Below are 21,969 nucleotides of genomic sequence, written 5' to 3'. Positions count from 1 at the left end.
TTAAAAATAATAATAATAATATTAATAATATCTGCAGCAATTTCAATGGAATTATTTGGTATCAACTCAGAAATGTTCCATTTAAAACAACCGTAATCAGCGTGAGAAAGACTTTGGCCCATGTGCTGTAACTCCAACACACACTTTGTTGTGTGTCCGCCGTGTGTGTTGCAGAATACGCTTTGAATACTGTATTAAGAAACAAGATGGCTGTGTCAACAGAAAACCTGAGCAACATTCTAACAGTTGTAGGTCAACATTTGCATTCCACTGTTAAATGAATCATCAACGACACACACCTATGAAGGGCATCGCCGCCTGACCAACACACACACACACAAAGGCAAAGAGAAAAGGGAGCTAATAAAGGAAATCAAAGCAGCGGGCTCCGCTTGGTGATGACAGAGTGCTCCAGGCCTCCGTCGCACGACCTCCGGATGGTCTGTCTGCTCCCATGGTAACCCCTGCGCAGTGATCTCATCGGGCTCATGCACAACATTTCATACCTCAGTAAACACAAACACTGTGGCCAGCATCCATTATCCAGCAGTCAGCACCCTCTTGATTTACGTTTTATTGCTATGTTGATCCGTTTTCCTTTTTTGTTTCCCCCGAATTCCTCTTTTTCCATTTGAACTCACGTACGTTCTCACATTATGACCACCAGCTGAAAGTCTCTTACACCTGGGGGCCGACTGAAACGAGCAGAATAAACCCACTGTTGCTCCGATTCATTCTCGGGTTGGTAATTCTCGACAGCTTGCAAGACAAACACAAGGAAGTGACAATAATTCAGTTTATTATACCGGTAGTTTGATTCAAGCATTTTTTTTTTAAATGAAGTATGCATTTTATTTTTATTTTTGTTACATGACTTACAGTCTTGGCATGTTGTTCACCAACCCATGAAGAAATGCAGGGCACCTTCTCAGCACCGCACCAGAAATCCATGACAGATGTATATAGCATATTGATTGCACCAGTTCCCTCTGCCCCCTGCTCATTAATCACTGGAATCGTGTGCAGAAAGTTTAAAGGATAATTTCAGCTCTGTCTCGTGTCCATCTATGTTTCACTCACATCCGTTTTGCTCCGCAGTTTGTTTTTGCCACAGGAGCAAGAAATGCTGGATGGTGGAATAACAGTCTGCATGACATGGTAAGAAACAAGACAGCACTGAAAATTGGAAACACATGCTCAGTGCGTTATTCGTCTGCCATGTGCATAGACACCTCTGAAAACGGAGTGTTAAACCTTTTCCGACTCTTGGCAGATTAACTCTGTGGAACCGTCTTTTTTTTTTTTACCCCCTGCTGGTGTTGATGATCATTATAGATGTCAACATGAAACTGTGAAAGCTTATTTTTTTGGGACTGACCTAAAATTTAGATTCTCTTAGATCTCGTTGTAATGAAATATACCATGATGAAGCTACAGCTGCGTTTTTAAAGAAGCTGGAAGTAGATTTGGCATGGGAGGAACAAATAATCTGTCGTTTCCAGCATTTTCCAAGGAAGTAGGCTACCGATATCTGAGAAGAGCCAATGCTAAGAGACATGCTGTCATCTTCTGTGCAGCAGTCTGACCGGTCTCTTGCATGGACTCGACTACAGGCGCAGCTGTAAATGAATAATCCTTCCTTTTTTAACAAATCCAGAGCCCAATTTGAGACCAGAACCAAGTTACCTCAGCTTGCTATTATCATGATTAACAAAGGCAACATAGAATTGTGAGACAAGTCATAGAATAATCATGCATGACATCCCACGAAACTACAGACAACAAGGCTCTTCATAGAAATCAGCAAAAGCGTTTTTGTCAGGGTTTCTATGTTAGAAAGACAAAACAAAGCTCTGTGTTCTGTACAGCTACTTTGATTTTAAAGTTATGTTCACAAATCCGAATTATCGAGGTAAATCCGTAACAGGTGAATAAAGAAAATTATCTGGGGGGCAGCAGAAGAGAACAAAAACAGCCTCTCCTGCTCAGCTTCTCTCTACGATAAATGTTTATACCCGAGAACTGAGAAAATATACATGCAAAAAGACAATCACCTGGTTTGGCTCAAACCGGACTCGCTGCCTGCCAAGGAATCAAACCTCGCATGAGATTCTTCAGGCTGTGGCATGCATCTAATAAATATATTCATCATCACCAGTGATTGTCTAAAAGCGATCAGCTCTATCTGTGGATCTCGGTCTGATCCCGGAGCTAAAAATAAAAGAGACTGTGAATTACAGTTCCCCCCGTATTGGCTGCGTTTGGTTTCCTAATAAAATATTATCTTTGGAAGGCCTTGGAACGGTACGTAAGCTGTAGAGAAGAGGGGCCGACGGAGTTCATAAAAGAGTAACACATCCACCTGTGTTCCCCGTATGTGCATTCAAGATGCACACATTCTCTCTCACGTTCAAAGTACACATGAAATCCAACTCATTTTTCCTTTTCATGGTTGGTGTATAAAGATACCAAGAACAATTTAGACCCTTTTAATGATGATCCAGATCACCATGTGGATGATATAAATCTAATTATTAGGGGAATGAGTTCTCTCACTGCTTTTCTACTCGATGGTGTAAAAGAGGCTGAAGGTAAAGGTTCCATGAGCTACAGATAAGCATCACATACCTGCCTCAACCAGATAAAATATTAAGACACTGATCAAACAGAGAATGGCAGACAAAAAAGGAAGTACTACCCAACAACAGCTGCAGGGTCAAGAAGACCAATTAAGAGGAAGTTAGAATGAAAGACTTTGACATATGGTTCAGATTGTGACTTGATGCCATGCACATCCTAATAGGTGAAGCACCGTGTTGATCAAAGGAACCTGGTAATGTGTGGCGATATCTGAAAGAGTGCAAGCAATCTGGAACACTGGCAATGTGGTACATCGGAATGCAAATAGAGCACAGCTTCACTCATGAAGCAGATCATGTCGTCGCTCCGTTGCGAAGGGTAGCTCGTTTCCTGTGGGAAAGCATCTTGCACAAATAGCATTTACACGCTTAAACAAAACCTGTTTACTCCACCGGAGGCCATCCTTCCTCCATGCTGCTGCCCAACATCAGAATCCATCTGACTTTATATGAACTGTTTAGAAAAGCCAGCTGTCATCTCCAAACGGTATACACAAAACAATGTGAAATTATTCATTGTCTAATCAAGTCATGTCGATTAGGTAGCAGAAAGGTTGCTCTCGTGGTTATTGCGACTTCAAAAAGCAGCTTAGATCCACTTCCTGAAGAAATTCTTGTTTTTGTTTCTGTGTTCTGAATGCACCGCTGATCAATAGACAACAGAGATTAAGCACAAAACAAAGAAATCAAAACTAAGTGAATGTGTTCCTAAAGGGGGGCCCATTGTGTCCCCAAGGGGTCGCCAATTAGCAAACCATGGACCAAAACTGCATTAGGCTTCTATCTGGACTGCTAACTATATTAACCTAACTGGAAATAATATAGATTTCCTTCCCTTTTCTTTCTTTTTTTACTTTAGACATTGCATTTTGAACAGAAATGGAAAAGGTTTGTTGCACTTCATAAATATTATGAAGCTACTGACAGACACTTGTCCTCCCCCGAGAGGCAAGGACGAGGAAGAGAGAGAGAATAAATTAGCACACTTTCTTTGGCATTCATAAAAATGTCCATGGCACAACAGAAGAATCATAAGACCGGATTGTTATTTCAGTTTTTGGAAGATGAGTGGAAAATTGATATTGCAGTCTTACCGGATGACACGGTATCACACTTAAACGGACCCGGTTTATAATTACATGTCAAAATCAACTACGATTTGGTAGCCGCTGTCCAGTCTTTCCAAACGAATTTGGATATTTCCAAAGTGGATCGCTAATCAGCACTTACATGCATTTACTTCCCCCTCCAGCTCAGAGTAAAAAAAAAAAATTTTAAACAAAGAAAATTAGCAAAATGGTGCAGCAGCCAGTGGCGAGGTTTTCGTGAGAGCTCAGTCTGCCTCTTCCTGTGAGTTTTTTTTAATTTAAAAACAATTATTAATCGTCAGTCGGAGCGCGGCCCCGCTCCGTCTTTTTCCATTCTACATATTACAAACAGGAAAATGTGTTGTAACATTCACTCATATATGCTTGTTTCAAAACTTGGTCTTGGCTGGAGTCTTGTGTTTCCAGTGTGGGTTCTGAGGACCCAAATGGAAACATATTGAAACCATGGTGCAGGTCCAACTCTTTTAGTCAACAGTAGAATCTGAGAGAGAGTTGCGTAACAAAGGTTGCAAAACTGAAAAGCTCCGGGCAACAAAAATGCCTCTGGGATGTCAAGTTGTGAGCTGACCTTGCTTTGATTTCACAGGAAAATGCACACACATAAATAATTACTTTCAGGTGTGAGAAGGAAACTTAAACATCAATATCTTGCCTCTTGTTTTCAGGAGTGTTAGTGAATAAGTGAATCATCAAGGTCTTGATAAACGGCCAGTTTGGCACTGGTTGGACGACGGTAATGGTGGGACAGATTAAAATCATTAATGTCATCATGTATTCACAAATGAAATCAGAAGTGTATGAAGTCAAACTGACCACAGGCTCTGCAGCCCCGAAAATAGAAATATTCATCAAGGTTGCCTCTGATTAAAATCAGATCCTATTGTATTGCCCGGGGAAGAAATGACTCTGTCATGCAGTAGATTCACATTAATACGAAACAAAGATATTTTTTTACACCGTATTATACAATGGGAGTCTATATTCTAGATGCATGTGGTTTCCAGTGGGTGATACCAAATGACTTCTGGCCTGCTCTAAATGTTCCTCCTCCCATCAGGAGGTTGACGTGGAAAATTCTCTGGACAGATAGACAAATGTCAAACAGAAGAAAATGGTAATATTCTGATGGTTTTGCCTAACTAATTGTCTTTTATTCAACACCATCAACACCAACACCAAGCTATCGTTTAAAATGTGCAGCAGACCAGAAGAATCATTCCAGACACAGATCTGTGAGCAATTGTTTGTTTGTTTTCCAGGTCTTTATTGTGAATGTTCCTCATTGACCTTTATGGAAAACACATGAGAAAGAGTAGGTCAGAGTCACCGTGGAATATCTCCATTTAGAGGCTAAAGAACCGAGTATCAGGCAGGTTGCCAACATAAAATCTGTAAAAATATATATAAAAATCTACAGACTTCAAGAATGAAAGCTGACAGGCCTGCTGAGCTGCACATTCTTGAATTCTAAGTGCACGTGACTTTTTGGTCCCTTCAGATGCCATGCTCAGTAGCGTGGCATCTGAAGAGTTCAGCAAGTAGGACAAATACTCTTTTAAGACCCGCCATCGAAATCTCCAGGGCTTTGGAGCGCGCCGTTGGCACAGGGCTTCAAAACACTCCTAAAATCCCGGAGATCACCCTGAGAGGGAACATCTGTGGGCTGAGAGAGCCCTCGGATGAGAACAAAATTCCCTGTGTGTGTGTGTGTGTGTGCGTAGGTGTGTGTGTGGTGGTGGGGGTGTTATGATGGTGGTTGAGTGAATAGGCAGGTAAGTTGTGGTGTGTATTTTGTTAATACATGTATGTTTGACTGTGTGTGTGTGTGTGTTGGGGGGGGAGGGGGTGCTAAAAATTTATTATTCACAGTTGAAAATCCATCCATCTTTCCACAATCGTCTCATCTACAGCCGCTTATCCGCCTCGCAGGTCCCGGGTCTGCTGGAGCCTACCTCAGCTGGCTCGGGGTAGGAGGCGGGGGCTACACTTAGGATGAGACGCCAGCTCACCACAGGGCCACGTGAAAGACAAACAACCATTCACACTCACACTGACACCCGCCACAGACAATCTCACCTCAGCTGCGTGTTTCTGGAGGTGGGAGGAACCCGAAGAACCCGGAGGGAACCCGCGCACACACGGCATCGTGATCCCCTCAGAGGGAAAGCAGCCGTCTCACTTGCAGTCTTATCCCTCTGCAGCCATCATGGGCGAAATGTCTCAGTTTGCAACTCACTGATTTCTGCCATACAGTTTTGCATTTTGTGACTTAAGGGTAAGACCAGGAATGGAAGTTTGTACAGAAACAGGAAGCTTCCTTCTTTTGTCATTCTAATAGCTGCTGTCCTTTTGGGTCAGAGAAGACAGATGAGCTTCATATTATACAGCAGCAAACCTCAAGTTGATCTGGATGGATTGTTTGGCATAGGAAGATTGTGACTTTGACCGAGGCCACAGTTCCTGTCTCAAACCGGCAGGCTACATTGGTTTCACGTCAACCATGGAGGAAAGCTTTCTCAAATGTTTACCATAACCGCTCATTTTCTGTCCTTAAAAAAACAGTTTTATTGCCTCAACTTAATCAAACTGCTGCCTCGGACTACGCTGACAGCTGATTTTCTCATTTTGTCATGAAGACTTGTGGGAAAACTCACTTCATACAAATATTGTCAAGGAAAACAGAAATTTGAAGCATCACATAATAGGTTGTTATTTGATTTGGAGACTTGCAGCCATACGGAGACTTCATTATTTTAGCAGTGATGAGGATGGCCCCTTTACCCAAATAATTAGACGGCAGACTTTGACTGTGCGTGTGTCACTTTTTTAGATTCGCAAAGGGACAGGCAACATTGATTAACTTAAGATAATTTCAGTGTGTTGATTTCATTAAAAACCATTTGCTGGACTTGTGCATAAATGGCACAGACAGCAGTATCGTCCTCATCATGCTGTAGCATCACAGCAAGAAAGTCGCCGGTTCAAGTCCAACTTCCTGTGAGCAGTTTGTATGTTCTCTTCGTGTCTGCGAGGGTTCTCTCCGGGTTCTCCAGCTTCCTCCCACCACCAAATACAACTTCACTTTGGTGAAATGGTAACGATAAATATATTTTTTCCTTCCCGTCCCTCCTCAGGACAAATGGAACTGTTTAAACATCAGGACAGGTCAGACAGTAGCAGGTGCACTTAAGTGTTGGTAGCTGGGTGGACTTTAGCCTATTTGACTACACAGCTCCATGGCAACCTTGCACCACTAAGTGTTTGCAAGCTGGTAAACCTGCACACCACCAATAGCCAAACCGCATAGCTGTTACACACATTGCACAAACATCACACTCAGCAGTGAAATCGCTTTGTTCCCAAAAACCAGATACAAAATACAAGCCAAGACCAACTCTGACAGAAAGCTTAATCAAATTCTACCTGTTCCCATCAGGTGCCATGATTTGGCAGGCAGTGGGGTTAAATCCAAAATCCCATTCTAAACAGGGAAACAAGAATCTGTTTCAGCAGGCCGCTGCCAACCAGCCAAGAAAAGCAGGACTCTGCTGCGGACACTTCGGCGAACAACCTCGATTAAAAGGATTTGCCATTTTGATTTCTCGGCTAACGTTACAGTTGAAATATTTAGACAAAAGGCCTGCTCTCAACGTGAATTACCGCTGACGTGTTTGCATGCTTGAATAAGACAGAAGGAAAGAAAGGAAGCTTAACTTAGCCGAGAAGAAAGACGGACAGGAAGAACGACGCAAGGAAAACAATGGGAGATGAAAGCAGGACTCAGATGCTACGAGAGGTGCGATGGATGTCGTCCCTGATGTCCATTTCTCTGTGGGAAACATGTTGGAGGCTGGGCACACTCCAGTATGTGGTTTTCCCAAGGCCAAGCGGATCCAGTTCAACCCACCTCTCACTCACAGACACACCACTAGTCAGAGGGAGAGAGAGCCAGGGCTTTCCTGTCAGTGTGGAAAAATGCAGGGAAGAGGGGGGGGGGGGGGTGAGCGGCGGTAACCTTAGCCACCGCGGTGGCCCGCCGGCCGGCCCAAATCCTACTATTCTGCTTCCTGAGTCTCGCAGCTCCTCTCTCTGTCACGGGCAAATAGGAGTGAGCCGGGCAAGCGGGTCGACTCTGGGTCCGGATGAGGCCAAAGTCTCGTTCCTCTTCCCCAGCTGTGTCCCGTTCAGGAGCTAAAGACGAGTGTCGGTTTTAATGGACAACTCCCCCCCCCCCCCCATGTTAAAGGTCATCTCTGCAATGCTGCCATGGTAACCTAACAATTCACCATTTGTCACCTAATTTGTGTTTCTATATTAATTATAACAACACCGCCATCGAGGGATTAAGAGATGAAATTATACACGTGTTTTTGTCTGTTTTCTATTGGGAAATTGAAAAAGAACATAGTGTAGTTCAAGCGATGGAATCCAACCACTGGATGTTAGTTCGCTTCTCATCAACCACACAAAAACACTCCGTCTGCAAACGCCCCAAAATAAAGTTCACTAGCAGGACAGGACGGTTGATTCGCGTTACCCTGAATAGCAGTTCAGCTTCCTGACCGTACACCAGACTATTCTGAGTTGAAACCTGTGTGTGTGTATCACCAGTTTGCAGCCATCTGCAGCACGGTGGCACAGTGGTTAGCGCTGTTGCCTCACAGCAAGAAGGTCGCAGGTTCAAATCCAATGAGGAGTTTGCCTGTCCTCCCCTGTTCTGCGTGGGTTCTCTCCGGGTTCTCCGGCTTCCTCACACCACCAAAAACATGCAACTTAGGTCCAGGTCGTTATTGGAAAAAGAGAATTCATTCTCAATGACTTACCTGGTTAAATAAAGGTTAAATAAAATAAAAACTTTCGAGGCGTCTTGGGCAAAGACTGATCACACTTGAATTGGGCTAAAGATCCTGTTTTGACAATTACAGGTTAAGACTTAAATAAAAAACACGTCGACTAGCCTGGGCTCCCGTGCGTGGGAGCCACTGTCCGCCTCAGCAACCCCCCCGTCTCCACATGGATTGATTTATAGTCGGCCTCTGACTGCCAGAGTTCCCTTCATTTTGAAGTGCAACCACAGGCTTCATGTTTGTATGATTTTTATGATGAAAACCTCTCAACTCTGAGCCATATTGCACTTTACAAAATAACTTTGGGTTTACTTTGAGACAGGCCAGGAGTTGGAAATAGATGAAGAGAAGAAAAGGACAATCTTATTATTTTCCATTTGTCTTGATTGTTCAAGAATCTATTAATCGTGAAATAAATCAATAACGTTTTCACTGGCTCGCGTGTCGCTGCCACGTTGGCGTCGATGCAAGCCTTAGCTAGAAGTCACAGCTCTCTGTGTAGATTGAGTTCGATAAAAGGATATGTGTCTTTTTAGTTCAATCACAAAACCAGGCTCAAACGCCAAACGTGATCATTTTAACGGGCTTTGGCGGCTCCGAGCTACGACAGAGCGCTCTCGGGTTTCCGCGGCTGTGCTCTGCACGCTTCGCAAACGTGGTTCGGCGACACAGATCCAAGATAGAGACAGAGTTCAGCGGGCTCGATGCGACCCGGACCGCCTCAGTCAGCGCTCATCGGCAGTGATGGAGAAGAAAAACAAAACAGGGCTGGAGGGAAGACGAGGAGTCTCAGAGGAAATGAGCGTCTTACGGCAACACGTGGTGTGAAAGAAAGAAATGTCTCGTTTGCTGAACTCTTCGTGCTTTTCATTCCTTCCTTTTCCGCTCCTCGCAAGCAAATCCGAAACGATAGAAATATACAATTATAACAGTCTGGCAAGTAGAGAAGGACGCAGGGGCGTTGGACGTGAAAGTGTGTTTTGCGAGAGCGAAGACACGTGAAAGACACTAAATCTGTGTGTGTAAAAAAATGTATCAATTTGAGAACAAGATTCAAAAAGAGTAAAGTAATATAAAGAAGCGACTGACCTCATGTGGTCCAGAGGCGAGACATCATCGATACTCTTTGATCCACTTTCTATTCAGCGTGTGACATCCCTGATTATTTCTCTTTTCACATGTCTGACTTTCTCCAGATGTCCACGGCGAGACATGGCCTCTCCTGTTGCACCTCAAAAATGGATTTGGTAACACGAGTAGCGTCGTGGCCATTGTTCTCTGTTTGCCCTTGCCTATCCAGACACTAATAATAGAGGCCAATTCATCCCACACCGCTGAATTCATCATGAGTTCTGGAGGGATACATTCCCACCGGTGTCAAAATACTAAATTTGTCCCTTCCCTTGCGTTTTATCCAAAAGCAGGAGGTGACCTGGTTATTCCAGATTAGGCACGCAGTTGTCCAATGAAAAGCAATAATTAGAGCAGCCATACAACAACCTTGTCAAATTCAAAAATATGGAATTATGGTTGATATATATATATATATATATATATTCTGTCCTCAGTGTTGGTGTTATTGAATTAATTCATTTATTTGTCAAGCCGGCGTATTTTTTTGTTTAGTTTCCCCCCACAAGAGGTCAGCGTCAATATAATCCAGTTTTCCGACTTCTTCGCTCATGGTTCATTCGCTGCATCCAAATGACTGGGTGCCATTCCTCCTTCTCTGAAATGAAATGACACATCCTGTGTCTCCCATGTAGGATTTAATCCTGAATCATGTGGGGAAATCTGAGCGTGAAATGAGGACAAAAACAGATTCAATAATCTGCGGAGACTACACAAAATAAATAACACGGGCACAGAAGAGCTGCACTGTTCTGGCCTGGGATGCAATGATGATGGATATTTCCTCTACGCCCAGTTGACAGGTCGAACAACGGCATCCTACTTCCCCTTCCTCCGGTGACCTCATCTGTCAGATGTCGTCAGCATCGACACTCCTCCCCGCGTCAGTCTGCACCGCAGAGACATTAAACAGGAAGCATCGCCGTCACGCCACCGTCCTTCCGTACATGTCGTCGTTGGCTTCTGGACAGTTCACTGGCGTTTGCGTGTCACAACACACACGTCAGACGGAGCAGATGTGAGGTATTTGATCGTAAATGATTGCCAACACATTTGGGGCCTGATGCACCCATCTGTTTTCATTTTTGATTCATTCCTAGTTTGGTGTCGCAGGACCTGGTGGTAGTGCGTGCACCTGCAGGTGGCGTGATGCGTCTTTGAACGCCCCACACAGCTTTAAGATTTGGGATTTTTAAACCTCGTCTCACATTTCACGGCTGCCCAGAATGTGAAAATGGAAATTTTTAGGCACAGTTTTCCCAAGCATTGGTCGTTGCTTCTATTCTTAGGTACAAGAGCACCTTTTGAAAAGGTAAACTGCATAAAGCGGTGCTGATGAATGGCTCACATTGTGCAGGGCACTGTGCCTGTCATTCTTTCCTTGCTCTCCACACCTTCCACCACAGAACACGGGCGTGGCGGCCGTGACTACGAGTGGCCGCGCTCCTTCTCCAGAAAAGTGATTCTTGAATAGATGACAAAGATCACTTTGACCACCTATTCGTTCATTTACCATTCTCCTCGTCTTCCTCGTGTTGATGTCCTCGGACTTAAAGGACATGAATGTGTGAAAGCATCCAAATGTGCATTATGTGATCCATTTAAAGGTCTTTTGTTTTCAAATATATTATTGTCACAAATAAATGTTACTTTGAAAACTTTTGAAGGTTAATTTAAGATGTATTTACCAATAAAGATCACATTTTCAAATCAATCATCCTCGAAACCAGCTTTGTCCGTTACCGGGACGCGAGTCGTGCTGGAGCCTGTCCCAGCAGTCAAAGGGCGAGAGGCGGGGCACACCCTGGACAAGCCGCCAGTTCATCGCAGGCCCACACACAGACAGATTTTTGGTGGTGAGAGGAACTGGAGAACCCAGAGAGCACATACAACAACAACAACAAACAACAAACAACAGCGCTTACCACTTTACTTTTGTTGTCAAAAATCAATACAACCATGACACGCCCCGCTATGACCATGACGCCCTGTTACGACCATGACACGCCCTGCTACGACCATGACACGCCCTGCTACGACCATGACACGCCCCGCTACGACCATGACGCCCCCGCTGGGGGTTTCTTCTGCACGCTTCCACCGCCTGGTTGCTCCGTTCCTCTCTGTGCTACGGCTTCAGGTATATTCTCCACTGACATGTTTTCCCAGACCTGATGTTATTCCTAAAGCAACCATTGCTGGAAAACCAAACAAAGCATGACACAGCACTCCATCACCTGGCCTGGTGAGGTCATCATAAATACCCTGCTAAAGCCATGGACACATTTTGGTGGTTAAAGTGACAGGGCACGTCTTTTTTAGGACCCCCGACCCCCTCTTTCGTATTGTAACGTTGAAATCACGCCATTTGGTGGCAGAGCCAGATGTGAATGAGGGGGCTGTTGTGTCCCTGAACAGTCTCCTCTTTGAGGGTCCACCCGAGCAAAAAGGCCATTCATGCTAAAGGTGTCGCCGCCAGGCTGGCTGGTGCCTCTGGCTTCAGCTTTTGAGAGTAGATTTAGTGTTTCAGCCAAACTGCATCACATCTCATTACTACAAACGAGGGCAGCGCTGGCGAGATCATTTGTGATTCTACGTGTAGCAATGCTGTAATTCTACATAATTACGACTTCATTTTTATCGGTAAATAAGACTACAGTCATGCGGTCGCGCTGAGGCACAGTTTGATTTCATTGTTTTTTCCAGAATTAAATCACGTGACTGTCCTTTAACTGTCTGCGGGACAGACGGGAACCTGCAGCATGAGAAGCCCAGAAAGCATCCGACAGCTCGGCCTCTCTTCTCCCCCTACCTGTCCCTTTGGAGAAGGACGCCAGGAGTCAAAGAGGTGACAAGCTGGACAAGTTGTCGCATTCACATTACTGAATGACAGGAGAAAGGACACGAGGACGGCAGACGTTGAAACTCATCCACAAACATCGCCTGCATGTACGTCTGTATTTGAGGGACAATAAATGTACACACAAGGTGCACAAGTCCTCCCGCGCTCCCTAAAACACATGCGAAGCGAAAGAAAAATGGTTTCCCATAAGAAACGCATCCTATCTTTGTTCTCGGGGCTGCTCAGTCTTACTGCTGCATCTTATCATCGCTGCATCATGTAAGACCACACATGTGGAGAAACAGGACTTTGTGACATTAAATAAAGTTAATAAATCAGGCTAAGTCTTAATTGTATGAAACCTGCTTCAGCATTCTGGAGCATCATGTCTAATGTTTATTATGGTCTGTGTGAAACATTTAACTTCCACGTTTTACATTTGGATTTGACATGGCATGCGGAAGCTACATGCAAACATGCATACAAATATTCCCGTGTGTAGTTCCTTAATTTAAAGACAATATAAATGATTAAATAATTCAATATACCCCCCCCCCCCCCCCCCCACCCCCGCCCCACCCCCCCTCTTCCTGCAGTAATGAGCAATAGCAACACATCGGATGCATTTCTACAAAGCATTTTTTCTGACACTGCTTCGGATCAAAGCACGCAAACTGGATACTGGTATTGACTTTATACCACTGCAGGATTGGGTATTTTTCAACATTTGAAAAGTGGACAAAATTCACACCACACTCGAATGTCTGATTTGTGCGTCTCACACACTGGGGAATTTTTCATAAACCTTCCGTCCACTCGTCAGATTCCTGCTGATCCCATTTTCCCGTGCGACTGCTCGAGTTGCTTCGTAAGGAAAGTCGTGCTCACCGACCTGAAAGTGTCTCGTCTGCATAATAGGACATCCAGCAGACCTCTAAAAATGACACAGACCGGTGTGGCAGGTGCTTGCAGTGGGCGGATAATAAATGACCTGGTGAGGATGTAAAGCCTTCGAGTCCACGTCAAGAGTGATGACGTGATATCAGCTCGGATATCGCGCTTTGAGAGGAGGACAGATGGCCTGCTGGAGGGACGCGAGACAGCAGAAGTGCATCACTCTGAGAGACAGACGGCTTCGTTGGTCTGTTGTGGGGTTTTTTTTGTTTATTTGGCAGTGGTACGCAGTGATATTCCATCTATTGCAGTGGCTTGCAGCCTCCAAATGGCCCCGTACTCTGGGAGGGAAGCCTAGTTTGATTTTAGTCCAGTGCAAACCAGGGCTGTCGAATTCCTTTCTTTTCATTTGGAATTAATGTATTTGTTACTGCCTGGGAGACTGATGCAAATATATTCTTACACATGAACATTTGGAGGACGAGGCCTTGAAATAATGAAGTCTAAGGTGAGGCGCTGTTCGCCCTGAGGGCCGTCCAGTTTAATATTACATGACACTTTTTTTTCCCCCCTCACACTCTCTCCCACTCATTCTCCTCACTCCATCTTCAAGTGAGGCCAGTCTGAGCTGGAAAGTTCTGCCGCCGTTACATAAACCCAGATTTGAGCGGCTGCAGGGTCAGGAAGAAGGGAGAATAACAAGACAAAGGTTGAACGCACTGTGGGAAAGGGAGACACGGAGATAAAGAGGATCTGGAATGGGTCAAGAAAAAAAAAAGGGTTTCATCGGCAACATCTAAAAACTCCTCTTCATCATCAGAACCTGGAGAAAATGGAAAGAAGGACGAAAGAGCAGGAGGAAATTGGGAGAAGAGTGAAGACAGCTTTGCAGCTCTCATCCAAAAAGCCTGGAAGAGATGGATGGAGGGGAAAACTAAAAACAAGGCATTAAATGGCTCAGTGGCGTCGGGGGCTCCAGCCGAACCCCTCACAGAACCAGAACCAGAACCAGAACCAGAACCAGAAAGACGACTCATCCTACAACCGATGTTTTCTTTGTGAAATCTTTCGCAACTCTCGTAATCCGTGATTTTATTTGCACGGATTGGCTGGCTCCGATCCATTTCTGTTTCCCCTCGTGTTATTTCCTATTTCACCATTCACGGCAACTCTGATTGACCCGAACAGAACCGCAGGAGGCCCGGGAACACCTCGCTTTTCCAGTGGATGTAGAGCCCAATGCTAAATAGCCACTAAAGTTTTATTGGATTTATAGGAAGAGCTTTGTCTGGAAGAGGAGGATGATTCATTTCCAAATGACTTGCAGATGCTGCAGCAGATTTCAATGGGCACAAAGTGTGATGGAATAACAAATCAACTCCTAATTACCTCTCAAATACTGGGGTGTTTCAAACATCCCCTGTAACTGTTAATCGCACTTTCACCGTGAACAGTAAGATCTGTCTTACAAGACAAGCGAGGAGCCTCTGAATGATGCAACAACCGAAGCGTCTTTCCAGGTGGGCCAAAAAGACTCGCTCACTAATTCAAGCCCTTCTTCCAAACGCCTGGTGAACGTGTTTAAATCTGCGACGTCTTTCCCGAGCCACAGTCTCTCCTCGAATAGTGCTGCCCATCCCGACGCCATCTCCTCTCTTTCCTCCGAAAGGACACAAAACGCACATTCGGGGAAATCCTGCGTGACTCAGCTTCCTTGCTTCACCTGTGAGGCAGCAAGTTTCCTCACTCGGGGGGGTAGGACATTCCCAAAAGTCTGACGACTCGCACAATCTTCTTCTCTCCCTTTGATTTTGGATACCGCTGGCTCCCTTTTTTTTTTTTTTTTTTGCACATCAGTAAAACATTAACAAGGCAACAGAAAGTGGAAAGAAAAAAAAAAGCAAGGAGGAATTGAAACAACGAAAAAGGGCTGAAAACTGATAGAAGAAGGGCATGGGAATGGGCTGAATGGAGAACGAGATGAAGCGTTCAATAAACGCAGGTCAATGCCGGGCTGTGCACCCGGGCTTTACCGTCACAGCATGCCTTTCGCCATTTGTTCCCCATAAAGGCCACATGGCAACGTTTAACCGGCTTCAAGCACGATCTCTCGTGCCCACAACATTCGCTACTTGTTTTCCAGGTCCGTCCTAATAAAATTGTCTGGAAAACATAATCAGCTGAAATAAATAACAAATGATAATAATAATAAAATAAAGTACAACACAAAGAAACATGCCAGTGGGAAACACCAAACAAATTGCATCTTGGAACACGAGTAATGGGAAATATTCACGACCCCCGGCATGCCTGTGGTTTAGCGAGTCGTACCTCAACACATTTTTCTTCTTCTTGCGTCTTCATTTTCGAAAGTCTTGAGAGGGGAATAGAAATCACAGATGCGCAGGTCATGAGGAGTGAAGTCGCAGAGTTTTTGCAGATGTCATTCTGTCTTAAAACCGTGAGGACAGTCAACACAAAGCTCCCCTCTGGGCCCCATCGATCAACGTTTGAATGGGAGGAGACACAGAATGAGCCCTTTGTGTCTTGACACCTATTTGTCAGTATAGCGGCTGCAATAAATTCATCCTCACTTGGGCCTCCTTGTAAAACACTTGTGCATATTTGCGTGTTTCACAAGTTAAGTTCCCGTGAGCACATGGTAGAGCAATACACCTTTTGACATGCCGATTCCATTCTGGAGGTGCACAGCTCTAATTCTGACAAGTAATTTGCATCGGGCTTCCGCACAAGGACTATTTCCTGCCCTCTTCTAGTCCAGCCTTCAGCTGACAGGCCTGTGGAGTCCGCGGATATTTAAACGCACTGTGTTCAGAGCTCGCCCGAAGGCCTGCCGGGCTCACAGCCATCAGGATGCTTCCACTTTACGCTCTTTATCTTTTTTAAATGAGCGCTACCCCCGACAGGATTTGGCACAAAGGTTGAGATCGGTAAATAATTCCAAGAAATCCCATCCTCGAAACATTTCCCCCAGGATTACAAAGACTTCCCGCTGTCATTGTCTCATCTCCAGCCAAATCACCGCCGGAGTCCACACATTGGCAACGACAACTCTTATTCAACTCCTGTGAATTATCTGCTCTTTGCATATTCGTAATCTGATAATAAACCTGTCGTTTATGTTGTCTGGCACCTCTAGCCTGCAATCCCACAAAATAAGTCAATGCGTTTCCCACACAGCACATCTTTTGGCCATAGAAACCTACAAACGTTGCCAGCAGCAGAGGAAAGTAATGTGAAGGGCGCCCTCTGGTGGCTGTTTGGGGAAGTGGCTTCCCAAATCATGTCGGCTATCAGTGAGCTTTGAGGCTGAGGAGGATTTACAAAGGTTGATGTCCCTCACATCTCATAGCAGCTTTCTTCACACGCACACACGCACGCACACACACACGCACTTGACGTTTGTTTAGCCAAACAAAAATGTTAAATTCATAGCAGCTGAGAGCCTATTTGCTCTGAACTCTAATTTGCCATTGCACATTTAATACAAATTGAAGTACACTGCATATACTTTGATTTTAGTTGTGGACTGTATATTATACAAATAATATAGTGTGCACATATGGGCTTACCTTTACTTGTAAATTAAGTCCATACACCCATCCTTCTGGACAAAAATCCATTATTTATGATTTCTTGTTTCGACTGAAAGTCCAGCTTTGATTTAGCAGCTGCACCTTCCAGATGCTAAGACTTCCTCGTTTTGAACTCTTTCTTCTTCTTCTTTATAACTCACCTATTCAAATAAGCACGGGTTCGCGCGCGCCTCTGTCTTGAGGAAGCGGTACTGTCTGCCTCACCTTGTGGCGTTTCACTGCGGTTTTATGTCAAACCATTAAGACTAAATACGTTATAAATATATGTTAAATGCATTACTGAGACTATTAAAAAATAAGAGCATATAATAAACAAGCATCACATTGGTGACGTGTTTTTGATCATGTGCATTGTGTGATTTTCTTATGACCCCGAGTCTGGAATAAATTAGATTTAACTAACTTCAACTTCCTTCAACAAACTACGGTTTGTGTACCGCATCTGCTACACGATAAAAACATAGCCAACAGTCCCGTGGCATCCGGAGCAGGTGTGTGTGTGTTATTATGTTATTACAGTTATTGATGAGTTGTGCTTGTTACTTGTGGTTAATTTGAAGCCATTCAGAAGCGTGACAGCAGCAGCTAGCTCTGTTTGGCGAGACAGCCTGTCCTTCTCCACACGTACGCAAACAAGCCAAAGCACACAGATCGCTTCCTGCGCAAACATGAGAGAGGCTTGTTACCGGTTCCCTTTGCAAGGCAACAGGAATAACGATTCCACAGTGCGCTGAAGCAGGACTGAAGGGGACACAGAGGACACGCTGGGTGTGGGGACGAGTTCAAGTTGTTCTGCATGCAGAGGCAGGAGTCTCCACTCTCGGTAAAAACATTAGAAAGCTCTTAAATATGCCACTTTTATTGGACATTTCGAACAACATAAATATCATACCACATAATTGGCAGCAATAAAGTGTGATTTCTATAAAAAAAACAATAATGAAGAGGAAAATAAAACCTCACAATCAAATGTTTTCCTGCCTTCAAACGAAAACGTCTCAACTGTTAATAGACGAAGATATCTTTCTTTCATGACAGTTCATCAAAGTGACTTTACATAAAGGACAACAATGGCTGACATTTAGATACAACTTCTACTTCAAACTCAAACCCAGATCAGTAACCGAGGATGGGTTTTTTTCCGCATCCTTGAGATGTTAAAAGCAGAAGGGATGCTTTAAACCGCGCTTCTTCTTTTTCTGTGAATCTCAACAGTCCGGTCTCCAAGCATCCTTCTGAACAACACATAGAAAAAGAAACAGCCGAGGGAAGAAAGCGTCCTCTGACTACCGAGAGGCTTTGAGTCCATTCGTCTTTTTCGGTCCGTCTGTGAACACGTTCCTCCGGTTCCATCACTCGTCTCCCGCTGGGAGGTTTTCTTCGATCCTCTTGATGAACTTCATGCGGACCTCGGTCACGCTGTCCCCTCTCAGAGTGTCCTGAGCAAATCTCACATCCACCGCCATCTGGACCTAAAACAGCCGCATCATCATATAAATGAATGATTTCCCTGAAGCAGAGCAGCCATTTATCTGAAACGCGCTCCTCAGGCAGCAGTATCAACCTCACCATCTCCAGGGCTCCTCTGAGGACGCCACACAGCAGGTTGGAGTAGATCAGCATGCCGTGCTTATCCGGAAGCTCCACAAAGTCAACTAGTGGGTTGTTCTCGAGGATGAGGGAGAATTCGTCGCCTGCGGGGCTCCAGTTGGTCACGCTGGGGGTGATCCCCAGGTACATCTTAAATGCCACCTAAGCCAAAAAAACAGAAAAAGACAGAGTAGGATTCATATGCATAATCTTGTCCCAGAGAAGTGCCGGCGATTCTTCATGCTAAAGAAAGCGCCGCCACGCTACGAAGCGCTTCAGCAGCACTTATTACATTTTGTCTACATTAGAAAATGTTACGACTGCGCAGCGCGGCTTTATCTAAAGACAGCCGCTAAGAAATGAAGCAATGATGTCATCAAAACTGAAGAGCAAGCTCCAGATGGAGTAAATGTCCTCCGTCTACATTTAATGAATGATGACTTGTTTTCAGGAGTCGGCTTGACATCCTCCTCCAGACCGCTGTCCCATGGCGCTCCTCCTCTTACAGCCACGACCCTCCTCTTCATGACCGGCAAATGGTTTCCCTGAGCTGGTGTGGGATTACATTTGTGGAACGTTTCTCCGCTCCCATAACGTCCTTTGAAGACAGACGACGTGCTGAAGCGAGACCCGGCAGCAGCATTCATGGTCTGCCAAGCATTTGTCACAAGCGATGAAGGACTTTTGTGTAAACATCACAAGGACATGTTCGAAATCCAAAGGCCAAGAAGACATCCTTTCATACCAGTCGCCACGGTGACACTCTGATTGGCCTGGAACCTTCCAGTTACCTTAGCAATGACGTCAGCGGTTTCTCGGAAATCCTGACACCTGCCGATGTTGGAGCGTGACAGGAAGTCCTCGATAAGACGCACGCCAATGTTATAGCCCCTAGAAAACGCAGAAGGAAAGAGGAAAAGTATGTTGGAGGGTCATAACGCTTCAGCGAAAGATCATAACTCACTCTGATTCGAAAGTCAAGGCGACTTATTCTCACTGCTGATGCGTCCCGATCTTAACGCGGTCATCCTCTAACGGTTACCGGTCAGCCAGCGGCTACCAGAGTGGCCAGTGTAGACTCATTGCCTTCTAAGGTCACAAGACAAGCCTCACCGTGTGTAAGCTTGAAGACAGATGACGGTTGCTTGACTACCAGAAAAGCAGAATACATCAAATCCAAACTCCTGTCAGTGTTGAAGGATGTTTTGAATTGTTGAGTCATAAAACCCATCAGTTTGCTTTAATCTTATTTAGTCGGAGAACGCCATCCAGATACTTCCGCTCATAAAAGCTCGTGTCAATTCTGTCTCGCTCAAAGGCCCCGGGTTTTTTGTTTTTCTTTCGATAAATGACGAGAGCAGAGAAGTGAGGGAAGTCGAGCCTGATTAAATCAGCTCTCTGTTTGCGTCTGACTGTATAGAAAGCGTCAGAGTGGTCCAAGGGGCCGGCGAGTCCCTTCTATTGGTTAAAGCAAAAAGACATTTTCATTAAAGCAAAAGAAACTTGGTTTATGCACTCAGTATGTGATTGCACAACATATGCCACCATGCGCACAAAGCAGCTTTATATATATATATATATATATATATATATATATAACCTATGTAAAATAATGTCATTGTGATATGATGATTATATTATTTGATGTCCACTGAGGGTCTGAAAATAGAAAATGTTACATAATGTACAGATTCCACTATTTTTCATTTTCTTGTGACACAAATTATCTGTGCAAGAAAACCTTTGAACTAAATACAATGTTCTGTGTGTATAAAGCACTGATGAATAAGTAAGTTTCTCTTCCTTTCATGCCAGGAAGTTGTAAACTTTTTTTTTCTTGCACACAGAGTTATGTGTTGATATGGTCCCCTGACTGTCCACAGGGATACTTACATCTTGTCCAGCTGTTTGTTGACCTCTTCGTCATTCTCATAGTCTTTACAAAGCTGAGTGACCAGAGCTCCATATGTCAGCGTGAACAGCTCAGAGCTCTACAACACAGAAAACAGCAGTCTCATTGTGCAGAAAATAAAATCCTCCTCAAACTGACAGTGTGACAAACTAAAACATAACCGAATACTATGTGTATGCTGTGTTTAGCTTGTGTGTGCACTTCCTGTCAAATCCAGTCATATTTAACAATTTATCCGATATTAGTTGCTCTGGTTGAAGAGTCCTCTGTTTATCTGTGCACGTCTACGTCACAAAGATACACGGCTGGCAAGCAGATTGGCTCGTACACGTAAAATGCAGCTATTTGTCTGGAGTTAGCATGATGCTAGCTATGCTGGAGCAGCCTGTCAGACGTCCATCCTGCGGCAGCGACCTTACCATCTTCTTGCTGTCTGTTGTTCGGTTGGACTGCCTGGACATTGTGGACAGTTTACAGAGGTGCAAAGGTGGTGATTCAATACAAATCCTTTGCTAGTTTGACGCTGAGATGTTATTTCCGTAATCACCAATCCGATAAAGTGGCTTTGTTATTATTATGAACTTCCTGTCATGCTTCATACTAAAGGGGGGTATTTGGGGGGAAATTCAAAATAACACAAATAAATAGGCATATGATAAAACAATTAGATTTAAATTAATTCAATAAATGAAAACAACATATTTTGTTATAATATGCCTTCATATTGAGATTTGTTTTACAAGAGGAACGAAGTATTTATTTTATTTTGAAGAGAAATCAATTTAACTTCCTGTTTGAACATCGTTGTCCTCTCGCCTATTTTCCCCTTGGCACGTTATTTATTGCCCCCTGCTGCTTCGGAGAGGAACAGCTTATTACAGCCAAACTTCCACCTTGAACTGTTTTAAATAAGATCGTCCTCCCGGTGGCAGTATAACTGAACCCTTTAGTGTAAAATAAACTAAACGTCCTGCCAAGGTCTTAAACATGACGTTTATAATAAAGCGTCAAATAATAATAATAATAATATAGCGTCAAAATACTGGCGCAACGTGTTTTCACTTGTACATTTAGCGAAAATGTACATGTTCTTATTTGCGCTTGGTGAAAATCTGCGCTTGTGTCAGAGAGAGAGAGAGAGAGAGAGAGAGAGAGAGAGAGAGAGAGAGAGAGAGAGAGAGAGGGAGAGAGGGAGAGAGGGAGGGAGAGAACTGAAAACCAGAAGACCCAATGCCTCCGCTGTGATCGGTAACAGATGCGCTCAAAGTCGGTGACAGGTTATATCTTTATTGATCATCGCAATGAACGCGGGGTTCAAGTCGAGAATCTGCATGTCTAACTCCCTGCAGGTTGGATGCGGAAAGACAATCACCCTGTCGTTGTGAAAC

At 44.3% G+C, this 21,969-nt stretch overlaps 1 protein-coding gene across 1 annotated transcript; it reads right to left on the bottom strand.

Annotated features, from left to right (window-relative positions):
• Positions 1-17,936: 17,936 nt before the first annotated feature.
• On the bottom strand, positions 17,937-21,113 carry LOC137914104 (trafficking protein particle complex subunit 3). Its single transcript, XM_068757722.1, has 5 exons — positions 21,001-21,113; positions 20,563-20,660; positions 19,461-19,560; positions 18,649-18,831; positions 17,937-18,551 (listed from the first exon to the last, which is right to left on the bottom strand). Exons 1-5 carry the CDS (start codon positions 21,040-21,042, stop codon positions 18,432-18,434), a joined length of 543 nt encoding a protein of 180 aa, XP_068613823.1. The 5' UTR covers positions 21,043-21,113; the 3' UTR covers positions 17,937-18,431.
• Between the last annotated feature and the right edge of the window lie 856 nt (positions 21,114-21,969).

The sequence above is a fragment of the Brachionichthys hirsutus genome, unplaced genomic scaffold (assembly GCF_040956055.1).
Source record: "Brachionichthys hirsutus isolate HB-005 unplaced genomic scaffold, CSIRO-AGI_Bhir_v1 contig_492, whole genome shotgun sequence".
NCBI lineage: Eukaryota > Metazoa > Chordata > Actinopteri > Lophiiformes > Brachionichthyidae > Brachionichthys > Brachionichthys hirsutus.
The sequence above is the reverse complement of the archived record's forward strand: the minus strand, read 5'-3'. Positions and strand labels throughout refer to the sequence as shown.